Source organism: Sphaeramia orbicularis, chromosome 13, assembly GCF_902148855.1.
Source record: "Sphaeramia orbicularis chromosome 13, fSphaOr1.1, whole genome shotgun sequence".
Lineage (NCBI taxonomy): Eukaryota > Metazoa > Chordata > Actinopteri > Kurtiformes > Apogonidae > Sphaeramia > Sphaeramia orbicularis.
The window spans coordinates 38,903,394-38,926,234 of record NC_043969.1 but is presented as its reverse complement, the minus strand read 5'-3'; the positions used below and the strand labels follow the sequence as shown (position 1 = coordinate 38,926,234).

Here is a 22,841-nt window from a genome sequence, read left to right as displayed (position 1 = left end):
ATAACCTGAAAAAATATGAACCTGAAATGTCTTAAGAGAAATAAGTACAATTTTAATAATATTCTGCCTGTTATTAAATGTTTTGTGTATTTGTAAGTTATAATGTACATGTGTAAATGATAAACTGACGCATAATATTGTTAAAATTACACTTATTTTTTTTCAGTTTGTTCATGTTATTCACATCCTTTGAAAGGATAGTTTATAGATGTAAACCTTTTCATAATGTAAATGTACTTTTTTTGCTCTAAACCATAGAGAAAAGTCTGGAGTTGACATTATTTATATATTATTATTATTATTATTTTACTGGTCCGGCCCACTTCAGATCAAATTTAGCCGAATGTGGCCCCTGAGGTAAAATGAGTTTGACACCCCTGATCTAATTACATAGTATGATGACTAGTATTGAATAAGATCAGTACAGAATCCTGATATTTTTGCTCTATGGGCCAGCCGTACTGTGAAATATTTGCACTTTAAAACCTAAAGTTTCATGGTTTTCACACTGGATAGACTCCTTATGTACGGTTTTCACTTAATGGTTACAGCACTCCACAAACACATTTTTCTGTCCGTTCTGAAGCTGGGGGGGAACATGCCTCATTTCTCCCATAATATACCCCCACGAGAGCTCTGTTCCATAAGGAAACACAGGAGCAATGCAACGGAGAAATGAACTGTCCACATGCGATGGGCAGGCTGAACACGTTCACTGGTACAAGAGAAAAGCCTTGTTTTGATCCTTGCCCCCTCGGAGGCCGGCACTGAAGTCTGTTCGCCGTCTCTCGAGCTTGTTTTCTGGGGAAGAATGCAACTTTTAATGAAGAGCGAGATGCCTGGCAGATACTCTAAAGGAAGCGGTGAGGCCGGTTTGAGCCAACCAGCGGCTGGCGTCTCTCCAAGCTCCGAGGCAGAGTAAGACGGACCAGCGCCGAATTCATCAGGGCCGTTTAATTTCGCAAAATTGACGAAGAGGGGCCCACTGTAATACTATTAACTAAGTAAAAGTGACATTTAATATTTCAGGACCCGTCTGGATATTACTAATGGCTTCGATTTCATTACCGGAACTCTAGCAGTTGATCTTTTTTTTTTTTTTTTTTTTCTCAAGGCCACGGGTCAGAAGGACTACATATGTGGTTTCTTCAGCACTCGTGCCTGTTGCAGATCCATTCTCCTCACCATCTGTTTCCTGTCCCAAAGGGAATACCTGTGCAGGATTAATTTTGGAGCTTCATGACGCATAATCATTCATTATAGCACTAACTGTCCTTCTACTCGCTAAAACTGATGCTCATTTTCTTGTTGACTGAACCGTCTCGCAAAAACTGGAGGATGGGAGAGCAATCCTGTTCAAGGCTGATTGTTTAGCCATGCCAAATTAACTATTAGCTATTTTCCTGTCAACAACAACTTTCATTTAGAGCAGTGTGTTTAATGTGGAAACTATGGTCTACAGTTTCAGAAGAATGGGCCTCATTCACCAACTGTTCATATAAGGAAGCCTGTATTTAGAGTAAACACCATTTTCTGACATTTGCTGATCTTTTCTTGTGCCTTATTTTCCTCATTTAGAAATAAGACTGTGTGATATGATGAAAACCTGCAATTTGCAATAATTTTCCAGTACTGCAGTGATGGTATGACATGTGATATGACCGAAAGATGGTGCTGCGAACGACTGCAGTGGCTTTTTGGTCTCTTTTGCTTGTCGTTCTGTATGAAAGGTGCGATACAAATAAAGTTTATTATTATTATTATTATTATTATTATTATTATTATTATTACCTCCGCCAAGGAGGTTATGTTTTTGCCAGGGTTTGTTTGTTTGTTTGTCTGTCTGTTTGTTTGTCTGTCCGTTAGTGTGCAACATAACTCAAAAAGTTATGGACAGATTTGGATGAAATTTTCAGGGTTTGTTGGAAATGGGATAAGGAAGAAATGATTAAATTTTGGTGGTGATCGGGGGTGGGGGGGCCCACGGGGGGGGCCACTGATCAGCCTTGGCGGAGGTCTGCGCTCTCCGAGTGCTTCTAGTTATTATTTAAAAATTCATTAATTTTGGGATGGCTCAGAGCAAGAGTATAATTTTTTTGCATTCATCTTAGGTCACCATTAGGTGCATCCTGGGGGTAAACATTTTGAAATTTCTCTTTTATTATTGGGTCTAAAAAAGCTGGCAAAGTGCCTGATACCAAAATGAACCCAGTTTCATAGAAGCACCCGAATGTGTAATTTTTTGTTTGAACACTCATGACTTCTCTTTCAACCCGTTTCTTCAGGATCCGTGTGTGGTTTGTGCGCTCATGCAGCCCTGCTGTCCACTATCAAGGGGATTGGTGAGGCGTTCACTGCCGCTAATTAGAAACAAGTGGCACACGCTTTCAATTTACTCCGAAAATGGGATTCATCATTTTTTAAGGACACAGGTGCACGCAATTCTGCTGTTTAACAACACATCATGAAACTGACTCCACCTTAATGACAAAGAAATGTAAGAAAAATTATGTGAACGAGGCCCATTGTTCTAGATTTTGATAATTAAACCATGCGAGTAAAAGTTTCTGTGTAAAAACTTCCGTCAAATTCAAAGCTAAACAATAGCTTTTTATTTAAATTGACTCAGCGGGAAACCTCATCACACTGAGAAGTTGGGTTTTGTTTTTTGGGGGGACTTTCTCAGAGGAATGTGATCATTAGAAGGGTTGAGATAATTCTGCATTTCTATTCCTGATTTCATGCTGCCTTACAAGACCAGCCAAAGAAACATCAACAGATATTCCCTTTGTTACAATAACACTTGACAGACCTACTTCACACAAGGGCCTCCTATTGAGAAATGTACTAGAGAAATGAATACTGATTAATATGAAACAAATAAAACTCAAGGCTGAAGTGAAGGGGCTCTGAAGCCTGCTCACGGGAGCCTAAACATAATTTCACCAGAACTGTTTATATGTAACCTGATTATAATTACTCCGCTGTTTAAACTCAATAGCGTGTCGTGAACTGCGAACAGACAAAGACAAGAAGCAGCACTTTCCTCTTGTTTGCCAAAAAATCATGTTCGTCACAAATGTAGGCCTTTGCCCCGAGCATTTCTCATTTTATTGCTTTGCTCCTTGTTAGCGCCGTGGCAATTTAACCCTTTATCAGGCAAGTGACTATTTGTGGTAATTTCTGCATATATTACACATTTAAGAGTCATTTTCACAATTTTCCAGCACAGCACCTTAACACTAAAATACATATCTACAAGAATACATATAGGGTGTGATTTGTTGGGGAGGATGGGGGAGATCAACCCCCCCCTCTGGTTTTTACATCCCTACTTCTACTCATTGAATTTCATCCTGGGGGGGGGGGGGGGACGGACGGACGACCAACCAATTGAAATAACAGGCAGGTTGTGGCAGTTTTCTTACACCTATAGCCTACGAGATAAAAATGGGGTCACAATTCAGGAACCAGGAATGTGCAGTTTTTATTTTTATTTTATTTTATTGTATTTCTGTTTTTATTTTTTATTTTATTGCATTTCAAATTTCATCTTATTTCTTGCACTTCAAAAATTCTATGCATAATCAAATATTTTAATGTGCGCTGCTTTTATTTTTATTTTTATTTTATTGTATTTCTCTTAAATTTCATTTTATTTCTTGATGTATAATCAAATCTTAATGTATTTTAATATTGTATTTTTTCAATCAATGTGAAGCACTTTGGGCTACAATTTCTGTATGAAAGGTGCTATACAAATAAAGTTTATTATTATTATTATTATTATTCTGTTACTGATTGGGGGGGGGGGGGGGGGGGGGGGGGTTAAACATGACAAATTCATGGGGCCCAGCATTTGTGTGAAAATTTAATGTGAGATCCAATGTATAATAGAGGAATCGAACCCAGGAAATGGATGTTGAAAGTATGTAAAGTTTCACTTCCGTTTCACGCTAGCGTTAATTACACTGAACAAAAATATAAATGCACCACTTTTGTTTTTGCTCCCATTTTTCATGAGCTGAACTCAAAGATCTAAAACTTTTCTACGAACACAAAAGGCCTATTTCTCTCAAATATTGTTCATAAATTTGTCTAAATCTGTGTTAGTGAGCACTTCTCCTTTGTCCTTTGCTGAGATAATCCATCCACCTCACAGGTGTGGCAGATCAAGATGCTGATTAGACAGCAGGATTATTGCACAGGTGTGACTTAGGCTGGCCACAATAAAAGGCCACTCTAAAATGTGCACTTTTACTGTATTGGGTGGTCCAGGGGGGTCAGAAAACCAGTCAGTATTTGGTGTGACCACCATTTTCCTCACACAGTCTTCTTCATGAATTCTCTGAAACACCTTTGGAGATGGCTTATGGTAGAGAAATGAACATTCAATTCACAGGCAAAAGCTCTGGTGGAGATTCCTGAAGTCAGCATGACTACTGCATATTCCCTCAAAACTTGTGACATCTGTGGTATTGTGCTGTGTGATAAAACTGCACATTTTGGAGTGGCCTTTTATTGTGGCCAGCCTAAGGCACACCTGTGCAAAAATCATGCTGTCTAATCAGCATCTTGATCTGCCACACCTGTGAGGTGGATGGATTATCTCAGCAAAGAAGAAGTGTTCACTAACACAAATTTAGACAGATTTGTGAACAATATTTGAGAGAAATAAACCTTGTGTGTACACAGAAAAAGTTTTAGATCTTTGAGTTCAGCTCATGAAAAATGGGAGCAAAAATAGAAGTGGGGCATTTATATTTTTGTTAAGTGCACATTAGTTATGGACCGCACCCCCACGTATATAACTGCTATAAACTAGTGGTTGAATTCATACCAAATTGGACTTAGAGATTGCCAGTGACCCACAATAGATGTGGTTACATTTTGGGAAAAGTAGGTCAAAGATTTAACTTTTTAGGAATTTTTTTAAATCTTTTTTTTTCCCCTTTTACTTATAATGGGCAAAATTTCACATGTCTGTAGCAGCAAAACTATTGGTTGAATTCATACTAAATTGGGTTTATAGATTGCCAGTGACCCAAAACAGATGTCATTACATTTTGGGAAAAGTAGGTCAAAGTTCAAATTTTTATGAATTTTTCTCCCTCACATTTACTTATAATGGGCAAAAATTCAAATGTCTGTAGCAGCAAAACTATGGGTTGAATTCATGCCAAATTGGGTTTATAGACTGTCAGTGACCCAGAATAGATGTCATTACATTTTGGAAAAAGTACATTAAAGTTCAAATTTTTAGTGAATTTTTAAAATCTTTTTTTTCTCCCCTTTACTTACAATGGGCGAAATTTCACATGTCTATAAAAACCTCAATTTTGTTCCAATTTACTTCAAACTTGGCACATATATAGAGGCAATTAATATGCTGACATCAGCACATGCATAGACATGATGGCATCAGCTGGATTGATGCCAAAATAAGCTACAATATGTGTAAGAGGTGGGGTTTGTTGTACCTGGCTCCACTTGTTTATATATACTTGTTTTTGTTTTTTTTTGTTTTTTTTTGCCAAGGAATCAAATATGGTAACTTCACTGACCTTGATTTTCTACAGTTTTGAAACACAAATGTAATAAAGCCCTGTCATGTCCTGTAAAAACACACTATGGTTAAAATTTTGTATTTCACAGTATTTCTATGAGTGCCCTATAAAGGGTTAATATGGAGCAGAAAAGCTGTGTTCGAATGGCAGCAGCTCAAGCTCATGTTTACAGATGCCGACTCGTATCCACGGCGACATGTAGGTGACGACGGGGGTCCTACCTTGTTTCCAGGGGGATGTTGCTGTTGAGAAGCCAGTTGTCCTGCGCGCTGCCCGAGTCTTGACCACTGGCCGGGCCCTCAGGGGGGATGGAGCTGTCGGTCGGCGCTGGACTCGGGTTGCTTCGCGGCGTGTAGTTGCCCCTGTTTAAGGAGTTAATGGAGGCTGCATGGTGCTGGTGATTGGGAGAGTGGGAGTGGGAGAGCGGTAGAGGAGGCGTTCGCAGCCGAGAGTGGTTCTGAAAGGCTCCGTCTGAAAAAGAGGAAAGCGTTACGTTAGAGAGCTTTTAAGAGAAGAACTCGTCTGCTTGTTTCATGTATTTCTGGAAAAAGGCTTTTTTTTTTTCTTTATTCTTTGTTACTTTGGGAAAAACAATCAAAGAGACAAAAGCTGCTGCAGATCTGTAGAGCATGTACAACCCAAAATGTATGTCAAAGAGTGTGTATCGATTGAATGCAGCTAAGAAATACCCACTGTTGTGCTGTAGTGGAAGCGATACATGTAAATATTCAGAAAATGTTTTAAAGTGTCGAGAATAAGGGAGTTCTGATGTGGTGTCAGTGGATCGTGTTGCACAGATATGAACTGAATTAATTACACCCTCAGTACAATGGGTTTATGTGACCACTAGAGGGAGTAGTGAGTCACTCTGCCCGTCTCCCACAGCGACGAAAACTCACACCAAGGTCAAACAACTTTCTTAGGTTACATTCAGACTGCAGGCAAACGTAGCCCAAATCTGATTTTTTTTGTCCATATGTGACCTGTATCTGATCTGTTAACCCTATAACACCAAACGTATCATATTTGATACATGAGTTTTGAAGCCCTCTACATGATCAGCGTGACATGCAATACACAGATAATCCACCAGGGGGGAGGAAGTCGTTCACCAGAGGCCTTTCCAGTGATGCTACAAGACTGTCATTAATGAGGAAGGAGGAAGAACTTTGGCAATTTTGAAAAGGAATTACCAATTTGTTAGACATGTTTATGTTATATTATGTTTTTGTTTGTTCAAAAATAATAAAATTTGAGCATTGAGACCCAATGTATCAAATATGATACAAAATCGAAAATCATACATGGAAACTGATATTTGAAAAAAAAAATATATATATATATATAAATGTTTTTGGTTGTTCAGAAAAACCAATAAAGGCTCCAGTTTCAAAGAATTGGAATTTTCAGTCAATGATTTAATGGTTCCGGCTTTACAGGGTTAATTAATAATAATAATAATAATAATAATAATAATAATAATAATAATAATGGAAGCGTGGCTGCTAATTCACACCAAACGGCCCCTCCGACCACCACCGAACATTCACACACATTCATACACCAGTGTGAGTGACACTGAAGGCAAGGTGGGCGAAGTGTCTTTTCCAAGGACAGAGCAGGATTCGAACCACCAACCCTTCAGTTATTGGAAAACCTGCTCTATCTTTTGAGCCTGAAATTTCTAGTAATTGATAAAAATAAAAACGTACAAATAAAAAATATATGGTGAGTTGACAGAGACAATCCCAATCCATAAAAGACATGACAAACTGTGAAGCTGAAACTGAAGCACTGTGGTTCTGTTTATCTGTCAAATGTTCATTGTGGTCAGTTTCAGATGCTGCAGCTCTTTCATAATTCATAGTTTGAGTTCTTGTTTGTTCAGTATTAATTGTCAGCCTTGTAAATCCAAGCTGGACTGACTGTACATATCCTGACCAAGGAAAATCAAATTCTCCCTTTGTGCAGTAATCTACACCTGGCTTTTCTGCCTCCGTCCAGAATAATATACATTATATAGACTAAATGTCGTCTAAAATTAATGTTTATTTGCAACACAGTATAGCTTACCCTCTTACCTCTAACCAGCACAAAAACTTTTAATTGAAAAATGAGAGTTTTGGCGAAATTGTCATTTTTCCATTAGGTAAATTTTTATACGCAAGTTATTTTTGCAGAATTTGAGGGTCAATGGAAAAGCGACTACTTCCTTTCTTCGTCTTTTTCTATTATTCTACCTGTTTTGACCCTAAAATACAGAGTAAAGGAACACAAACACATACTCACAGCAGCTTTTATAAACCCGAAACAGATGCATATTCACAGCAGAACATGTACCTTATACATTTACATTATGTAGACTAAATGTCGGCGAAAATTAATGATTATTTGCAACATAGTCTAGCAAACTATTACATGATCAAAAATAGGACCAATGGCCCTGTACCTTACCGGCCAAATTAAAAGCTTTGGGAAATGTATCCAGATACCATTTATTATCACCCAGTTCTGTGTATTTATTCTATTACAGAAATAGCCCATGTTTTGGTCATATTCCAATCAGATTTGTAAAAAATTCAAATTCCAACTTGATATCATTGATACTTACTGATTCAATCCACTTCCTATCTTTTCTAATGGGAACATTTTTCAAAGTCGTACCAAATCCAGAATCAGATCCGGATCGAAATAATTTCAATACCTTGTGTTGACATCATCATACAGAAGCTGTATACCAAGTTTGAAGTCAATCAGAACTGGAGTTTTGGAGAAGAAGATGATTGAAATGTTTTCCCCATAAGAGCCCATGTTAAATTTTCCGTAAGTTCCCGGATCCAGAAGAAGATCCTGATCAGCATGTGGACATTATGTTTGGGTCATCTCCCCATCAGGTCTGGACTGTAGAAATTTACACTGGATATCATTTATATTTACTGAGTCATTGCATCGATCCACTTCCTATCTGTTATAATGGGGAAATTTTTCAAAGTGGCACCAAATCCAGAATCAGATCCAGATCCAAATAATTTCACTAACTTTTGTTGACATCATAAAGAAGCTGTATACGAAGTTTGAAGTCAATCGGAATTGTAGTTTCGGAGAAGAAGACGATTGAAATTTTTGTAACAGACGACGGACGACAGACGACGACAACGACGGACACCGCATGACGACAATAGCTTACGGCCCGTCGTCTGGTAAGCTAAAAACAAATTATTTTAGCAAAAAAATTTCTCCGTTTTGTCTGGGGTCGCCAGAAATTTGTGATGTTAAAAGGGGGTCACAAGCCAAAAAAGGTTGGAAACCACTGATGTAAACTATCAGTCGACACAGTATGAGACGACTCTTATACACAGTGTTATTAGTTTATTATTAGTTTGAAGAAGAAAACTTGATGACACCATAACACAGATGCGTCTATATAACGTTCGTTATCCTTCATTCGGTGAGTGACACAGTCAGATGGTTTGTTGGTGGTTTTTGTAGCCGTGGGCGGGTTCTGGTAAACATCCTCCTTCTGCTAAATATCAACCCTTTAACTCTTTCGGTGCCAGACAGTTAAGGGGCTAATAAGCCTTAAAAGTGCCACAGAATTTGGCCGTTTTTCAGTATTTCGCGCCGTTTTTATAATCGAAGTCTGAATCGTCATCAGAACTCATTTTCTAGCAGATGGGACTGTTTTGACAGATCGCTGTGTTTACGATATTACTACAAAATGGCCATCTAATTTGCATATGATTTCATTCATAAATTAATTCATAAAATTTCCCAAGCAGAAAACGAAACGCGAGCTCTTCCTTGGTCAAAAACCGCTCGGTAACATCCGACCGATTGCTACTTAGATTCAAAACGCACCGGACGCAGCCGATTCATTATTGATCGTAATTTGCAAGAAGATTTGAAAGAACGTCATCGAAATGTGAGAAAGAAATGGGGGTGGATGGTTTGTTTGTACACAAATATGGCGTGTTCTCCAAAGCCGATCTGATCGGCCCGTGGCACTTTAAAGGTTGTATTCGTAAAGCCGATTTAATCGGCCCATGGCACTGAAAGAGTTAAGGATAGTTAACTCCCTAAGCGTCACTGTTCTGATTTCTGGATGATTAGCCATAGTTCCACCAGCAGCATATAAATTAACACCTAAATTAAGACCCTTCTGACTGACTTCGTGAGCCATCCTGGTTAAAAGAAAAGGCTTCTTCTGCTCATTATTTTTCCCATCTTGTCTCTATTAGAGTGCGCTCTGTGCCTCCCACTGAGACCTCAGACAGTTTACTCAGACCAGACACCAGCTCCCATGTAAACAGAGAGAAGAGCTGATTTGTTTCTCAAACCGGTCAATTTTATTCAGGCTCTTTTCGGCTTTATTTTGACATGAAGGTGCAGGGCTTTTTTTTTTTTTTATTATTATTATGAGCAACAGTCTGCTTTCACTGGCTCGGTCCCATAACGGTGATGCAATTTACGACACAGAACAGATGAGACCAATTAGCAGCGTTTTGGGATTTTCAGATGAACTGGAGAGTTTGACCCGGTCCGAAGGAGGGCAGGGACCGATACCGACACGATAATTAATGAAGGAAAAAGGGAGATAATTACACCCACACAAACTGGAGAGTGAGTCCAATGCCTTTAACCCTTTAACCCCTGAGACATTATTCCAGGTAAACGTTCTGCTGTGAATATGCGTCTGTTTCAGGTTCATAAAAGCTGCTGTGAGTATGTGCTTTACTGTGGGTTTTAGGGTCAAAACACATAGAATAACAGAAAAAGACGAAGAAAGGAAGTAGTCGCTTTTCCACTGACCCTCAAATTCCGCAAACATAACTTGCGCATAAAAATTTACCTAATGGAAAAACGACAATTTCACCAAAATTCTCATTTTTTGACTAAAAGTTTTTGTTCTGGTAAGAGGTAAGAGGGTAAGCTATACTATGTTGCAAATAAACGTTAATTTTAGACACATTTAGTCTATATAATGTATATTATTATGGACGGAGGCAGAAAAGCCAGGTGTAGATTACTGCACAAAGTGAGAATTTTATTTTCCTTGGAATTTACAAGGCTGACAATTAATACTGAACAAACAAGAACTCAAACTATGAATTATGAAAGAACTGCAGCATCTGAAACCGACCACAATGAACATTTGACAGATAAACAGAACCACAGTGCTTCAGTTTCAGCTTCACAGTTTGTAATGTCTTTTATGGATTGGGATTGTCTCTGTCAACTCACCATAGATATATATTTTATATTAGTAAGTTGTGTTTTTTTTTAATATATATATATATATATTTTTTTTTATCAATTACTAGAAATTTCGGGTGACCCCATGTGGGGTTCCGACCCCAAGGTTGAAAACACTAGCGTAAACTATTGTTTTGTTTGTAAATGTAACCTCTTATCTGCATTTTCACCATTTTTTGATGTTTTATAGACCAATTAACTAATCTATTTATCAAAATAATAAGCAAAAGGATTAATTGATGGTGAAAATACCTGTACAATTCAGAACCATTTCAGTCCAATTTAGGTAAGTGAGAAAATATCGGTTCTGCAGTATATCGCAATGTTTCATTTCACGAAACTGTATCAATATTAAAAAGTACTGTATCGATATTTTTAGGTATTTATTCAAATGCAGATATTGCGGAGGTTCATTTTTGTTTTTTTGTTTATATTTTATTTATTATTGTTTAACACTCTTATTAAATAAAGTTAGTTCCTTTGTTGGGATTGTACAAAAATAATGTTATGATGTTAGTTCTGAACTAATAGAATATGAACATTTGAGCAGGATCTGAAACTGTAACATCTGTAAAACAGAATTTAAGTTTTAACACAGGAAAAGTTTGTGATATAGTTTTAGATCCTGTTCTGATCGAATAAAAATGTGTTTAGTATTTGTGTGTATTTCTTGTGTAATTCAATTCTTCAAGGACATAATCATTAAAAAAAAGAAACGAACAAAAAAGTAACTTTTTAACAGTACCATGATATATCGTATTGTGATCAGAGTATTGTGATTTGTATCGTATTGCCAGATTCTTGCCAATACAGACCTCTAGTCCTATTTACTGTCAGTTTTCCCACTGAAAATAGAAAAGGTTTTAAAAAATACATATATATATATATAAAAGCCATCAGTAAATGTTCTTTTGCTATTACCTACAGACAGATAATGCCTTTGCCGGGACATTGTTTGAGTCCAAACAGACAGATAGAGGCGGCTGCGGCTAATTTAATTTATCGGCTATAGCAGAAATGCTGAATATCACATCCAATAACCGGCCGGGGTCGATAATGAGTCGGTCACAAGTCTGAGGTGATTTCAGCGGTCACGTACTATTCCACCGGGAGAAAAGTCACGTCGTTTTCGTCTTTTACTGGCTCTTTTACCGGCTCTGTTGTCACTTTACATGACAGAATTTAGAGCCATTAGACATAAAGTCCAGACGAGGAGACTGCGGTGAGCGGTCTTATGTGCACTATTGGATACTCCCCGTCCGTCACAAGACAGACGAGCAGTGTCCTTGTGAACTACGTATCCATTTATTTCCACATCTGCTAAGCCATTCATCAATCAATGAACTCCTGGCTTTACACTGACTGAGAGACTGGCTTTTCTTTATAGCATTGAGCCTCCTTTATTTCACAGACATCCACAACGCTAAATTGCCAATTTACAGCAGTGAAAAGGGAATACAGACACACAGAAGGCTTGTTTTTTTTTTTTTTACCCCCTTTATAATCAGCTCCTTCATTAAAGCGATACCTACTCACGCCAGTCAGGCAGCTGGAGGTCATTTGAGATTTTTCAGAGGGTCAGGAACATGAAGTTGCCATAACAACACGTGTCAATCAAGGCAGATTAAACAACAAACTGTTGTGCGGAGCGCTGGAGGCATTTTAGGAAGGGCTTGATATCAATTTAATTCAACAATAGCTCTCTTAGTTAAAGTGAAAAGAGAGCTCAGTGCGTTCGCCGAGGAATGCTGACAAATGGATCAGCAAAACAACAAACAACAGAATCCAGCGTGCGGCGTTTAATCCTCAAGCACCTGCTGAAGTCTCTTCCTGTTCGGTTTTAACGGGAAGCTCAGCGATTTTACACACACTCGGTGGTTTTAGTGCTTCCACTCATTAAAAACACGATACGACAACACTGATTTCAGCTTCATTTCCTTCATTATTGTCTGCTTTTTTGGGGGCTAATTGTATTCACTTAGTACTGTTTAGTGCAGTTATTGTAAATCAAACACAAACAGACAAACTGTGAATTTGTGGATTTAACCCACAAAGACCCAGTGTGACTTTTGTGGCAGTTCCCAAATGTATTTTTCTCTTTATTATTATTATTATTTTTTTTATATACTCTTTATTTGAATGTTTTAAATCACTTTTACAGTGCAGTAACAACACTAAATAAAGAAAAAAAAAAAAAAAGGGGAAACACACACAATACAACAAGGGGGATGTTGTTCCTTATACATTCGACTGCTTTTCCAATACTCAATCTGATATCAAGAATTTCTGTCCTTGAATATGATCCATTTCTCTCACCTTCGCTTAAAAGTTCCCACCTTAATCCTCAGTTGAAATGTTAATTTTTCCATGGAATATATTTCCTCTATAATGTTCAGCCATTGTTGTGATTGAGGAGGGTCACTTTTTAACCAGTTACTTGTGACTACCTTTTTGTAGGCATTTTTCTCTTTATTTTAACCTTTCCAAAGTGCTTTATCACCATTTATTCTAACATTATCCTCTGTATTTTACTTTTTTCCAGTAAAAATCAAGTGTTCTACTACATTTAATTCACTTGATCATAAAAGACACTCAAATTAAAGTTGATGGTTATTATATAAAAACAGAGGAAACTGAAGAAAAAGTGACTTTTTCAGCAAAATATATCATTAATTGAACATAAATCAAGTCATTGAGCCAACTCCATGGGTTTTACTGGTCAATCAATGTTGTAGAAGATGACGGTGTTTCCACGGTAACTACGGAGCCACTGAACATCTAAATGGGTCATATCTGATGACCATGAAAAAATGACAAACTGTATTTTACATCAATTATTTACATGTATTGATAGGATCAGTAGATCAACAAGTATTGAACATTTCAGATCAGTAGATGGTTTTGTTCGATGGTGTATGTTTGGGTCTTAATGGGTTAAATAAAGTCATGTGACTGAAGTAAGCCGAAGTTCCACCAATTCCAGGAAATGATGTAATCATGTATGCAATTATGCATTTAATTCACTGATCATGCAGATGTTCATGAAAGCTCAGATTAAAGTTGAAGGTTATTATATCAAAAACAGAGAAAACTGAAGAAAAAGTGACTTTTTCAGTAAAATCTGTCATTAACTGAACATAAACCCAGTGTGTCCATCCACTGTCATTGATCCAACTCTATGGGTTTTACTGGTGAATCAGTGTTGTAGAAGATGATGGTGTTTCCATGGTAACTATGGAGCCTCTGAACGTCCAAATGGGTCATATCTGATGACCATGAAAAGATGACAAACTGCATTTTACACCAGTTATTTACATGTATTAATAGGATTAATTGATCAACAGGTATTAAACATTTCAGATCAGTAGGTGGTTTTAGTCGTCAGCGGTTGTTTGGGTCTTTATGGGTTAATGCGGTTAACAGTTAACAGAGCTATAATAGGTACAGGGTCACCATTTATTCAGTATTTTGCAAATTTTTTGAGTGCTTTTACTATTTTATTTATTTTTCTTAATTATTTTATTCAGTTCTTGTTCATTATCATTCATTTTGTTGATTATAAAATACATAACATGGCTGTATCATACAGTCTGTACATTTTTGCCGTCCGTCTTAACAAAAGCCCCGATACCCAACTTAGATATAAACATGAACATGTAAATATATATAACAAAAGACACCAGGAATATGAAGAGGAGGCACATAGTATTCACAAAAAATTCTAGATGTGGAAACCCCAAAAGCAAAAATAAACACATAAAATAACATTAAATGAATAACAAGTACATAAAAAAGAAGAAATAACAATAAAATAAATAAAAATATGCACAATACCTACAGTTATCCAGGTGATGAGTGGTGATTAGGTATTAAAGTTAAGTAAAGTTTCTGTGTATTTTAGAAAAGGCTGCCATAGTAACAATGATCTTTACACTAAATTCATTAACCCTCCAGTATCCGGGTGCGCCTTTTAGGCACACTTTGCACTTTGTGTGAAAAAACTTCATATTATTTTTCACAATTTAAATAAGGTTAGAATTCAACACTTGTTCATTTGTGCATGATCTTTAAAATTCTGGCCACCAACTAAAATGTGTACATTGTAAACAAAAGAAAATTACAAGACGAGCATCTGTCTCCCAAGTGTGCCTAAAACGCACTATTTCTTCCATTTGATCTGTATGATTAGGGCTGAGCTTGATTTACAAAAATAAAATAAAATCAGATCAGAAAAATAAATCAATATATAATATTTAATAGTTTGATTTATAGGTGTGCATTTTTGGCACACTTGGTGACAGATGCTAATATTTTTGAACATTTGACCTAGCGCCAAAATAATAATGCAAATTAACCAATGTTGGAGTTAATCATTGACATATGCCAGGCTGCAAAAATCAAATAATATGTGATCCACTTTTTATGTAGTAAATTGAAAAAATAAATTTTTTGGGGTTTTTTTGCATCCAAAAAAATGGTTTGTTTACAATAAAAACACGGCATTTAAAGGATAAAAAATGTGACAATTATTGAGTATTTGGTATTTTTATTTGTGGCTCAAATTGATGAAATAGAAAAAAATATAAAAGAATTAAAAACAAACTGTATGAATTTTTGTTTTTACATTATTCCACAAGTGTGCAAAAAAGGCACACTTGGTGCTTAGTAAGGGCCTTACTAGGTGGGATACCGGAGGGTTAACACAGTCATACATAGTTGTTGATTGGTTGGTGGTTTTTGAGGCCGTGGGTGAGTTCTGATAAACATCTTCCATCTGCCGTTGATAGTTTAGTTATTCAACACTACATTTAAACCCTTTAATGATATTTCACTCCCTTGGGTTCGCTGTTCTGATTTATGGATGATTACCCATAGTTCCATCAGCAGTAGGCGTCTGCTGGTGGAACTGAATCCTCTTTACTGGAAAGCTCAGTGATTTTACACACACTCAGTGATTTAGTGCTTCCACTCATTAAAAAACAATAAGAGAGCACTAATTTCAGCTTTCGGACCGGATTTCCAACCTGGCTCGCCGCCCACTCTTTATCCCGCCGACTTTACAGGACGAAGCGCGGACAGGACAGAAGTCGTTTTATTCCTTTTCATTTTCCAGAAAGTGCTATATCATGATTCTGTCGCGCTGACAGATGGTACCGTGCTGAACAATCTTTTGCACAATGCTGCCCTCATAATTACTGTAGCTGAGACACTGAGGAAGAGCCACACCGTGTTGGTGATGAACAATAGACTGGTGTGAGGGAAAACCACACAGTTGTTGATGACCTCCCCTCCTGCTCAGTAATGTACCTGATCCCTAAGGCCATTAATAAGGTTATGCTAATGCGACGCAGGGACAGCGCACACATACAGGGAGAAATACATCACAAGGACAAATGCGTCACCGCTCTGAAATGCATTTACTGCTCGGTAAACAAATACTTCGCTTCCGATCAGGCAAACGTACCGCAACAAGTCATTAATTTCCCAAACGGTTCTCCCCACGGACTTAAACTTTAAGGTGAATAAGGGGCCGTTCTGCATTAAATTAAAATATTAAACACATATCGGAGATGTAATGATTGTTAAAAACTATGCTGATAATTGATTAATTGGTTTGACTTGAATTTCTCTGGTTTCTTCCTCCTCTCTGACAGTAAAATTAATATCTTTGGTTTGTGTTTAAAACAGGACATTTAAGGACATTACCTTTAACTCTGGGGATGAGAATAAGAATAAAAATAAGAATAAGATTGTTTTAACTGAAATTAATGGTCCGTAAAAGGTAAATTCCAGAGGGCAATATGGATATAATCATTGAAACTTTCTATATCTATCCTATTTTATTTTCTTGAATGAATAAGGTTGTAATTAATGTATGTGATGGACATTTGCCTTTCTAATCAAAGAAGAAGAAGAAGGAGGTGGAAGAGAAGGAGAAGAAGGAGGAGGAGAAGAAGAAGAAGGAGGAGAAGGAGGAGGAGGAGAAGGAGGAGGGCAAGAAGGAGGAGGAGGAGAAGGAGGAGGGGAAGAAGAAGAAGAAGGAGGAGGAGGAAGAGAAGAAGAAGGAGGAGGAGAAGAAGGAGGAGGAGGAGAAGGAGGAGGAGGAGGGGAAGAAGAAGGAGGAGGAGAAGAAGGAGGAGGAGGAGGGGAAGAAGAAGGAGGAGAAGAAGGAGGAGGAGGAGGGGAAGAGAAGGAGGAGGAGAAGAAGGAGGAGGAGGAGGGGAAGAAGAAGGAGGAGGGGAAGAAGAAGGAGGAGGAGGAGGAGAAGAAGGAGGAGGAGGTGAAGGAGGAGGAGGAGAAGAAGGAGGAGGAGAAGGAGGAGGGCAAGAAGGAGGAGGAGGAGGAGGAAGAAGAAGGAGGAGGAGGAGGAGGAGGAGGAGAAGAAGAAGAAGGAGGAGGAGAAGAAGGAGGAGGAGGAGGGGAAGAAGAAGGAGGAGGAGAAGGAGGAGGGGAAGAAGAAGAAGGAGGAGGAGAGGGAGCAGGGGAAGAAGAAGAAGGAGGAGGTGAAGAAGAAGGAGGAGGAGGAGGAGGAAGAGAAGAAGAAGAAGAAGAAGGAGGAGGTGAAGAAGAAGAAGGAGGAGGAGGAAGAGAAGAAGAAGGAGGAGGAGAAGAAGAAGAAGGAGGAGGAGAAGAAGAGGAGGAGGAGGGGAAGAAGAAGGAGGAGGAGGAGAAGAAGGAGGAGGAGAAGGAGGAGGGCAAGAAGGAGGAGGAGGAGAAGGAGGAGGAGGAAGAAGAAGGAGGAGGAGGAGGAGAAGAAGAAGAAGGAGGAGGAGGAGGGGAAGAAGAAGGAGGAGGAGAAGGAGGAGGGGAAGAAGAAGGAGGAGGAGAGGGAGCAGGGGAAGAAGAAGAAGGAGGAGGAGGAGGAGGAAGAGAAGAAGAAGAAGAAGGAGGAGGTGAAGAAGAAGAAGAAGAAGGAGGAGGAGGAAGAGAAGAAGAAGAAGAAGAAGGAGGAGGAGGAAGAGAAGAAGAAGAAGAAGGAGGAGGAGGAGGAGGAAGAGAAGAAGAGGAAGAAGAAGAAGGAGGAGGAGAAGGAGAAGGAGGAGAAGGGGGAGGAGGGGAAGAAGAAGGAGGAGGAGGAGGAAGAGAAGGAGGAGGAGAAGAAGAAGGAGGAGGAGGGGAAGGAGGAGGAGGAAGAAGTAGAAGAAGAAGAAGTAGAAGGAGGAGGAGAGGAAGGAGTAGGATAAGGAGGAGAAGATGGAAGAGGAGGAGAAGGAGAAGAGGAAGAAGAAGAAGAAGAAGGAGGAGGAGAACAGCGGTGAAGTCACTGTAAAACCAAGAACAATTTTCAGTTTTTAATTCTCATCCCAGATGCAGATCAGTCTGAACACTTCACAGATCACTGGAATCCAAACTCAGTCTGTTTCTACTGCATCACCTACAGTTTCCATGCGACTCCTACTTTAAATCTCAGTGTGAACTAGCCCACTGCTGGAGCGACCTATTTCACACGCTCACTCATTTCCATAGAAACATTTACATAACAATGCATGGTCAGGCGCGTTCGTTGGACTGTAGGTAAACGGTGCATCATGATAAAAAAAAAAACAGACTTTACTACATGTGACCTCACCTGGAAATGTTGAAGAAGTAAATAAATAAAAATGGCAGCCAAAAAAAACACAAAAAAAACACAACTAAAGAATGAAAGGAGGTTGCGAAGTGAACCCCCGCAGATGTGGCGATTTCACAACAATCACTCACTTCTACCCAAAGGACAAAAAAAACAAAACTAATGGTTTTCTATTGACTTGCTTTGCACAACAACATCGGCAAGAAAAGAAGATTCATTTGTTACCGGAGAAGACAGAAAGAGGAGTAGCTTAACTTTCACATGGCATTGGAAACACAAGGCTAATGATATCCATTCAGTCTGGGAATGTGCCTTTTCATTTTTCTTTCTCACAGTTGTACGCTCCGGTTCAGGCCTCCTGACGCTTTTGTAACGCCAGTAATTAAAGCAAATCCACTTCATTAGGTAGGACGTCACCCTCCACCCTGAGAGATAACCAATGTCCGCCTGACGCTGGACGCTTTAATTGCTGAGAGACGACCGTCTGGCCTTTTTCGCTATCAGATAGTCACACGAAAATTAAACTTATTGCACTTTTTAAAGGAGTCATATTTTGCTTTTTTTTTTTTTTTTTTTTTTAATGGAATTATGCATTTTCTTTTTTTTCTTTTTTTCTTTTTATGGGCTCAGCTGGCTGACAGGCAGCTGTCTGTACTGATAAGGCAGCAGCCGACCCCAACTGTACTCCCAGTCATCATTGCCCATTTTTCTCACACCTTTGCTTGTGTATCCTCTTTTATTTGGACATTTTACCAGGGAGTATCTCACACTACTTTTTTTTTTTTTTGCTTACTTGTCTTGTCCAGCGTTCTAACAGCAGAGTGGTAGTCTGGTTCCTTTTGGTGCTGAACAAATTTGCTTTGCCAAGGGTAACTTCATAAAGTATATGAAGCGCACTTAGATATTCTGCTGTGTTTATTATGAGTTTTGTTGAACCACATTTCGATGCCGGACCTGACATGGGGGGTGGGGGTGGGGGCGGTAAAAGAAGGGGAGAGAACAAGAGAGAAGAAGATGGCGAAGACCCTCACAAGAAAGTATCAACAATACAAACAGCAACAACCATGGAGACAATTATAATGGTGACAATAACTACAACCAGAACTGAGTAAACTGGGCAGAAGAAAGAGAAAAAACAAAACAAAACAAACAAAACTACAAAAAAAACAAAAAAAACACAACGAGATACATAAGACCTATGAAATGAAGAATATAAGAAAGCATGAACAAAATGTCGTATACCACATTCGCACAAATAATACCTATAACAAATAATACCAGAAACAAATCCACACATCAGTTGTTCACATTCATCTGCTGTGACAGAGTGAACCAGGCAAACAGACTGAGGTGAAGAACACACACATGCAACCGCAACCACACTCCCTCCAAGGATCAGGGACCGACCAAGAGGGACGGGAATTATGCATTTTCAAACATTTCCCTGTGGTCTACATAAACTGTAAATGCTATACTCGGGTTTAAATTCTTCATTAATTCAACTCCACAGGTCCATCTTCAACACTATTTCTGAGTAATGACACCAGAAAGGTCATTTTGAGCGCTGGCCCTTTAACCCTTTCATGGACACTGGTCACTACAGTGGACAGTTATTCTACAGCTGTTCTCTTGTACAGTCTACTCTCGTTATACCGCCAACTTCCGTTCACGGCCAAATTGGTGGTATAGCGAAAATGGCGTTACAACGGGTTGCGTCCATAATGTGCATGTCTTTACTATATGATGTCTGTGCTGCCTCCGTTAACCTGTTCTAATTGCGTTTCTAAATAAATCTTGATTCTGTTATGTTGTAAGGGATCATTTAAAGTGGGGAAACATTTTAAGCATTATTATACCGTGTCAGGAAATGACACCCCATCATCTTGAGGCTTTGGCTTAATCCCACGTCCTCTTCCCGACATCCTGACCTACTGAGTGTTCTGCGATAAATGAACGGTGGCCGTTCCGTAGACATACTCGTAGCTTGTCGACGCTTGTCAGCGTCTGGCGCGTTTGTTTCAGTGCATTGTTAAAATTTATGTGTACTCGATGGCAATCACGCTGGCGGTATAACGGTCAGGAAATCAATGGAATAAGTGTTGTTTGTGCATGGAACTGGGCTGGCGGATGGCGAAAGGCGGAAATGGCGGTAGCTAATGGAATAATGCATTGGGGATTTTTGTGCAATGGTTTTGGTCGGCGGTGAGCGAAAATGGCGGTATAACGGCGGGCGGTTTAACGAGAGTAGACTGTATATTCATGGGTTTTGTTGTTTTAGTTCCATATCAGCCAACACAATAGGGTCATTCCACCTCAATTCAACAAGTGCCTCCTGCTCGACCATCTTAGATTTGCTTGAAATTTTTACCATATAAAGTTCAATACTAAAAAACACCTCAGCCAAAATTTCAGATTGATATATCAAATACATTTGAAGAAAAAAATTCATGAACAGGGTAACCCTCTTGCCGTTTTTGGTGCATTTCGCGATCGTCTTAAAATGTAGCAAATTTTAGAGTGCAATATCTCAGTAAGTTTTCTAGCTAAATGCATGAAATTTTCAGCAAAGGATGACTACCACATATAGATTGCATATGTATATTATCAATAACATTGTCTTTATTGGGACTGTGGTATGACCTTGTGAAATCTGGAAAATAAACTTGAAACTTTTACGAACCCCTATATTTATTGACCAATTAAACACAAACCAAATATGATATACTGCAAATAATTATACATCCTTTTACATAACTATATAGAGTAATCGGATCAGCATTTATTAATAGGTATGATCCTTTTTTGTTGTTGTTTTTGTCATAATAAAATCGCAAAATAACATTTTTCATTAATTTTCATTTTCAAATACCACAGGTATGACAAGGAGTACCAACCAAAAGACCATCACATATGCTTACAAAATGTAAAATTTCATGATGGTTCTAGGACTCACAATGGTTCTAGGTTGGAGTACATTAAAACCAGTCTTTATGGACACGCCAACTATTTTTGAAATCTCCTTTGGTGTGACGAGTGCATTCAGCAAATCACACACTCTTTGATGTTTGCTTTCCTGATTACTCATATGGGCAAAAGTTTCTGAAAAGGTATGGATAATAGTGTTAGGTATGATTATGACATCAATATATGTTTGGTTTCAAAACAATTGACGTAGTGCCTGCTGAGAAAAAACAACTAAATGTTCATTGTAAATTTTGCTTCCCCACCCTGTACATCAGGGGTGTCAAACTCATTTTTGTTCAGGGGCCACATTCAGCCCAATTTGATCTCAAGTGGGCCGGGCCAGTAAAATACTAACAGTGAAAAAAGTAAAATTCTCTTACGATCAGATTTACGTCTGCAAAGTTTCCTTAAAAATCTGAATAACATGAACAACTTCAATTGTCTTAAGAAAAACAAATGTAATTTTAACAATATTATACCTCGGTTTATCAGGTTATCATTTACACACGCGGATTACAATTGCACAAAACATTTAGTAACAAGCAGAATATTGGGAAAATTGCATTTACTTTTCTTAAGACATTTCCGTTTGTTCAGGTTATTCACATTTTTTGTAAATGTATAGTTTGGTAATGTAAATATTTTCATGTAATTTAACTTTTTTTACACCATAAAACAGAGAAAATTTTAGGTTGTCATTATTTATAGGTTATTATAGGGCTGTGCAATTAATCGAAATTCAATTACGATTTCGATTATTACACGCAACGATTACAAAAATTATGTAATCGAGAAAAAACAATTATTAATTTTGAGTTGTTTTAATTCACGTGCACGCAAGCTACCATGAGCTGCTCTGCCCCGCCCCCCTCTAAGCTACAGCTGCCTGCTAGCCGGCAGGTCCACCCCAAGAGGAAAGTTGTACCTTGCGGTCTGGAAAAATAGCAGGAGAATCGCAGAAGAAGGGCTTGGTAAACAAAAAAGGCAAGTCAAATTCAATTGTCTGGAATCACTTTGGGTTTGATGAAGAGCAAAAACCCATTACGTGCAAAAAGTGTTTCGTACTTGTGTCCGCACCGACCGCTAACACAGCAAACCTTTTGAACCATCTAAAGTTTAACCACCGTGACCTTTATCATAATCTTATGAAAAACTAAAACACATAAAAAAAACTCCATCTACAACTTCGTCCGCAATGCAATCTTCAGTCTCCGAATCTCTTTATGCGGCAACTCCCGTATTAACCTAACTGAAACCTCACGGCACGTCACTGAATTTACTGTTTCATACTACATTGAACATACTTGAATTTATAATTTGCACTTTATGTGAGTTTTTTTTTATTGCTCCAGTTCTATGGCAAGTCTATAGCAGTTTAATTCCAGTGCACTATTTGTTTACAAAAGGAAACATACTTGAATTTACAGTACACTTATTTGCATTCAAATTTTTTTGTTTCGTACAAAAGTGAACATATTTTGTTTTAA

The 22,841-nt window shown here is 38.3% G+C and overlaps 1 protein-coding gene across 1 annotated transcript in view; it reads right to left on the bottom strand.

Annotated features, from left to right (window-relative positions):
• tenm4 (teneurin transmembrane protein 4) overlaps positions 1–22,841 on the bottom strand; it is a 580,630-nt gene that overhangs the window by 385,324 nt on the left and 172,465 nt on the right. Inside the window, exon 3 of the mRNA XM_030151937.1 lies at positions 5,789–6,038. Coding sequence (XP_030007797.1) covers positions 5,789–6,038 — 250 coding nt within the window. The remainder of the gene's footprint in view (positions 1–5,788; positions 6,039–22,841) is intronic.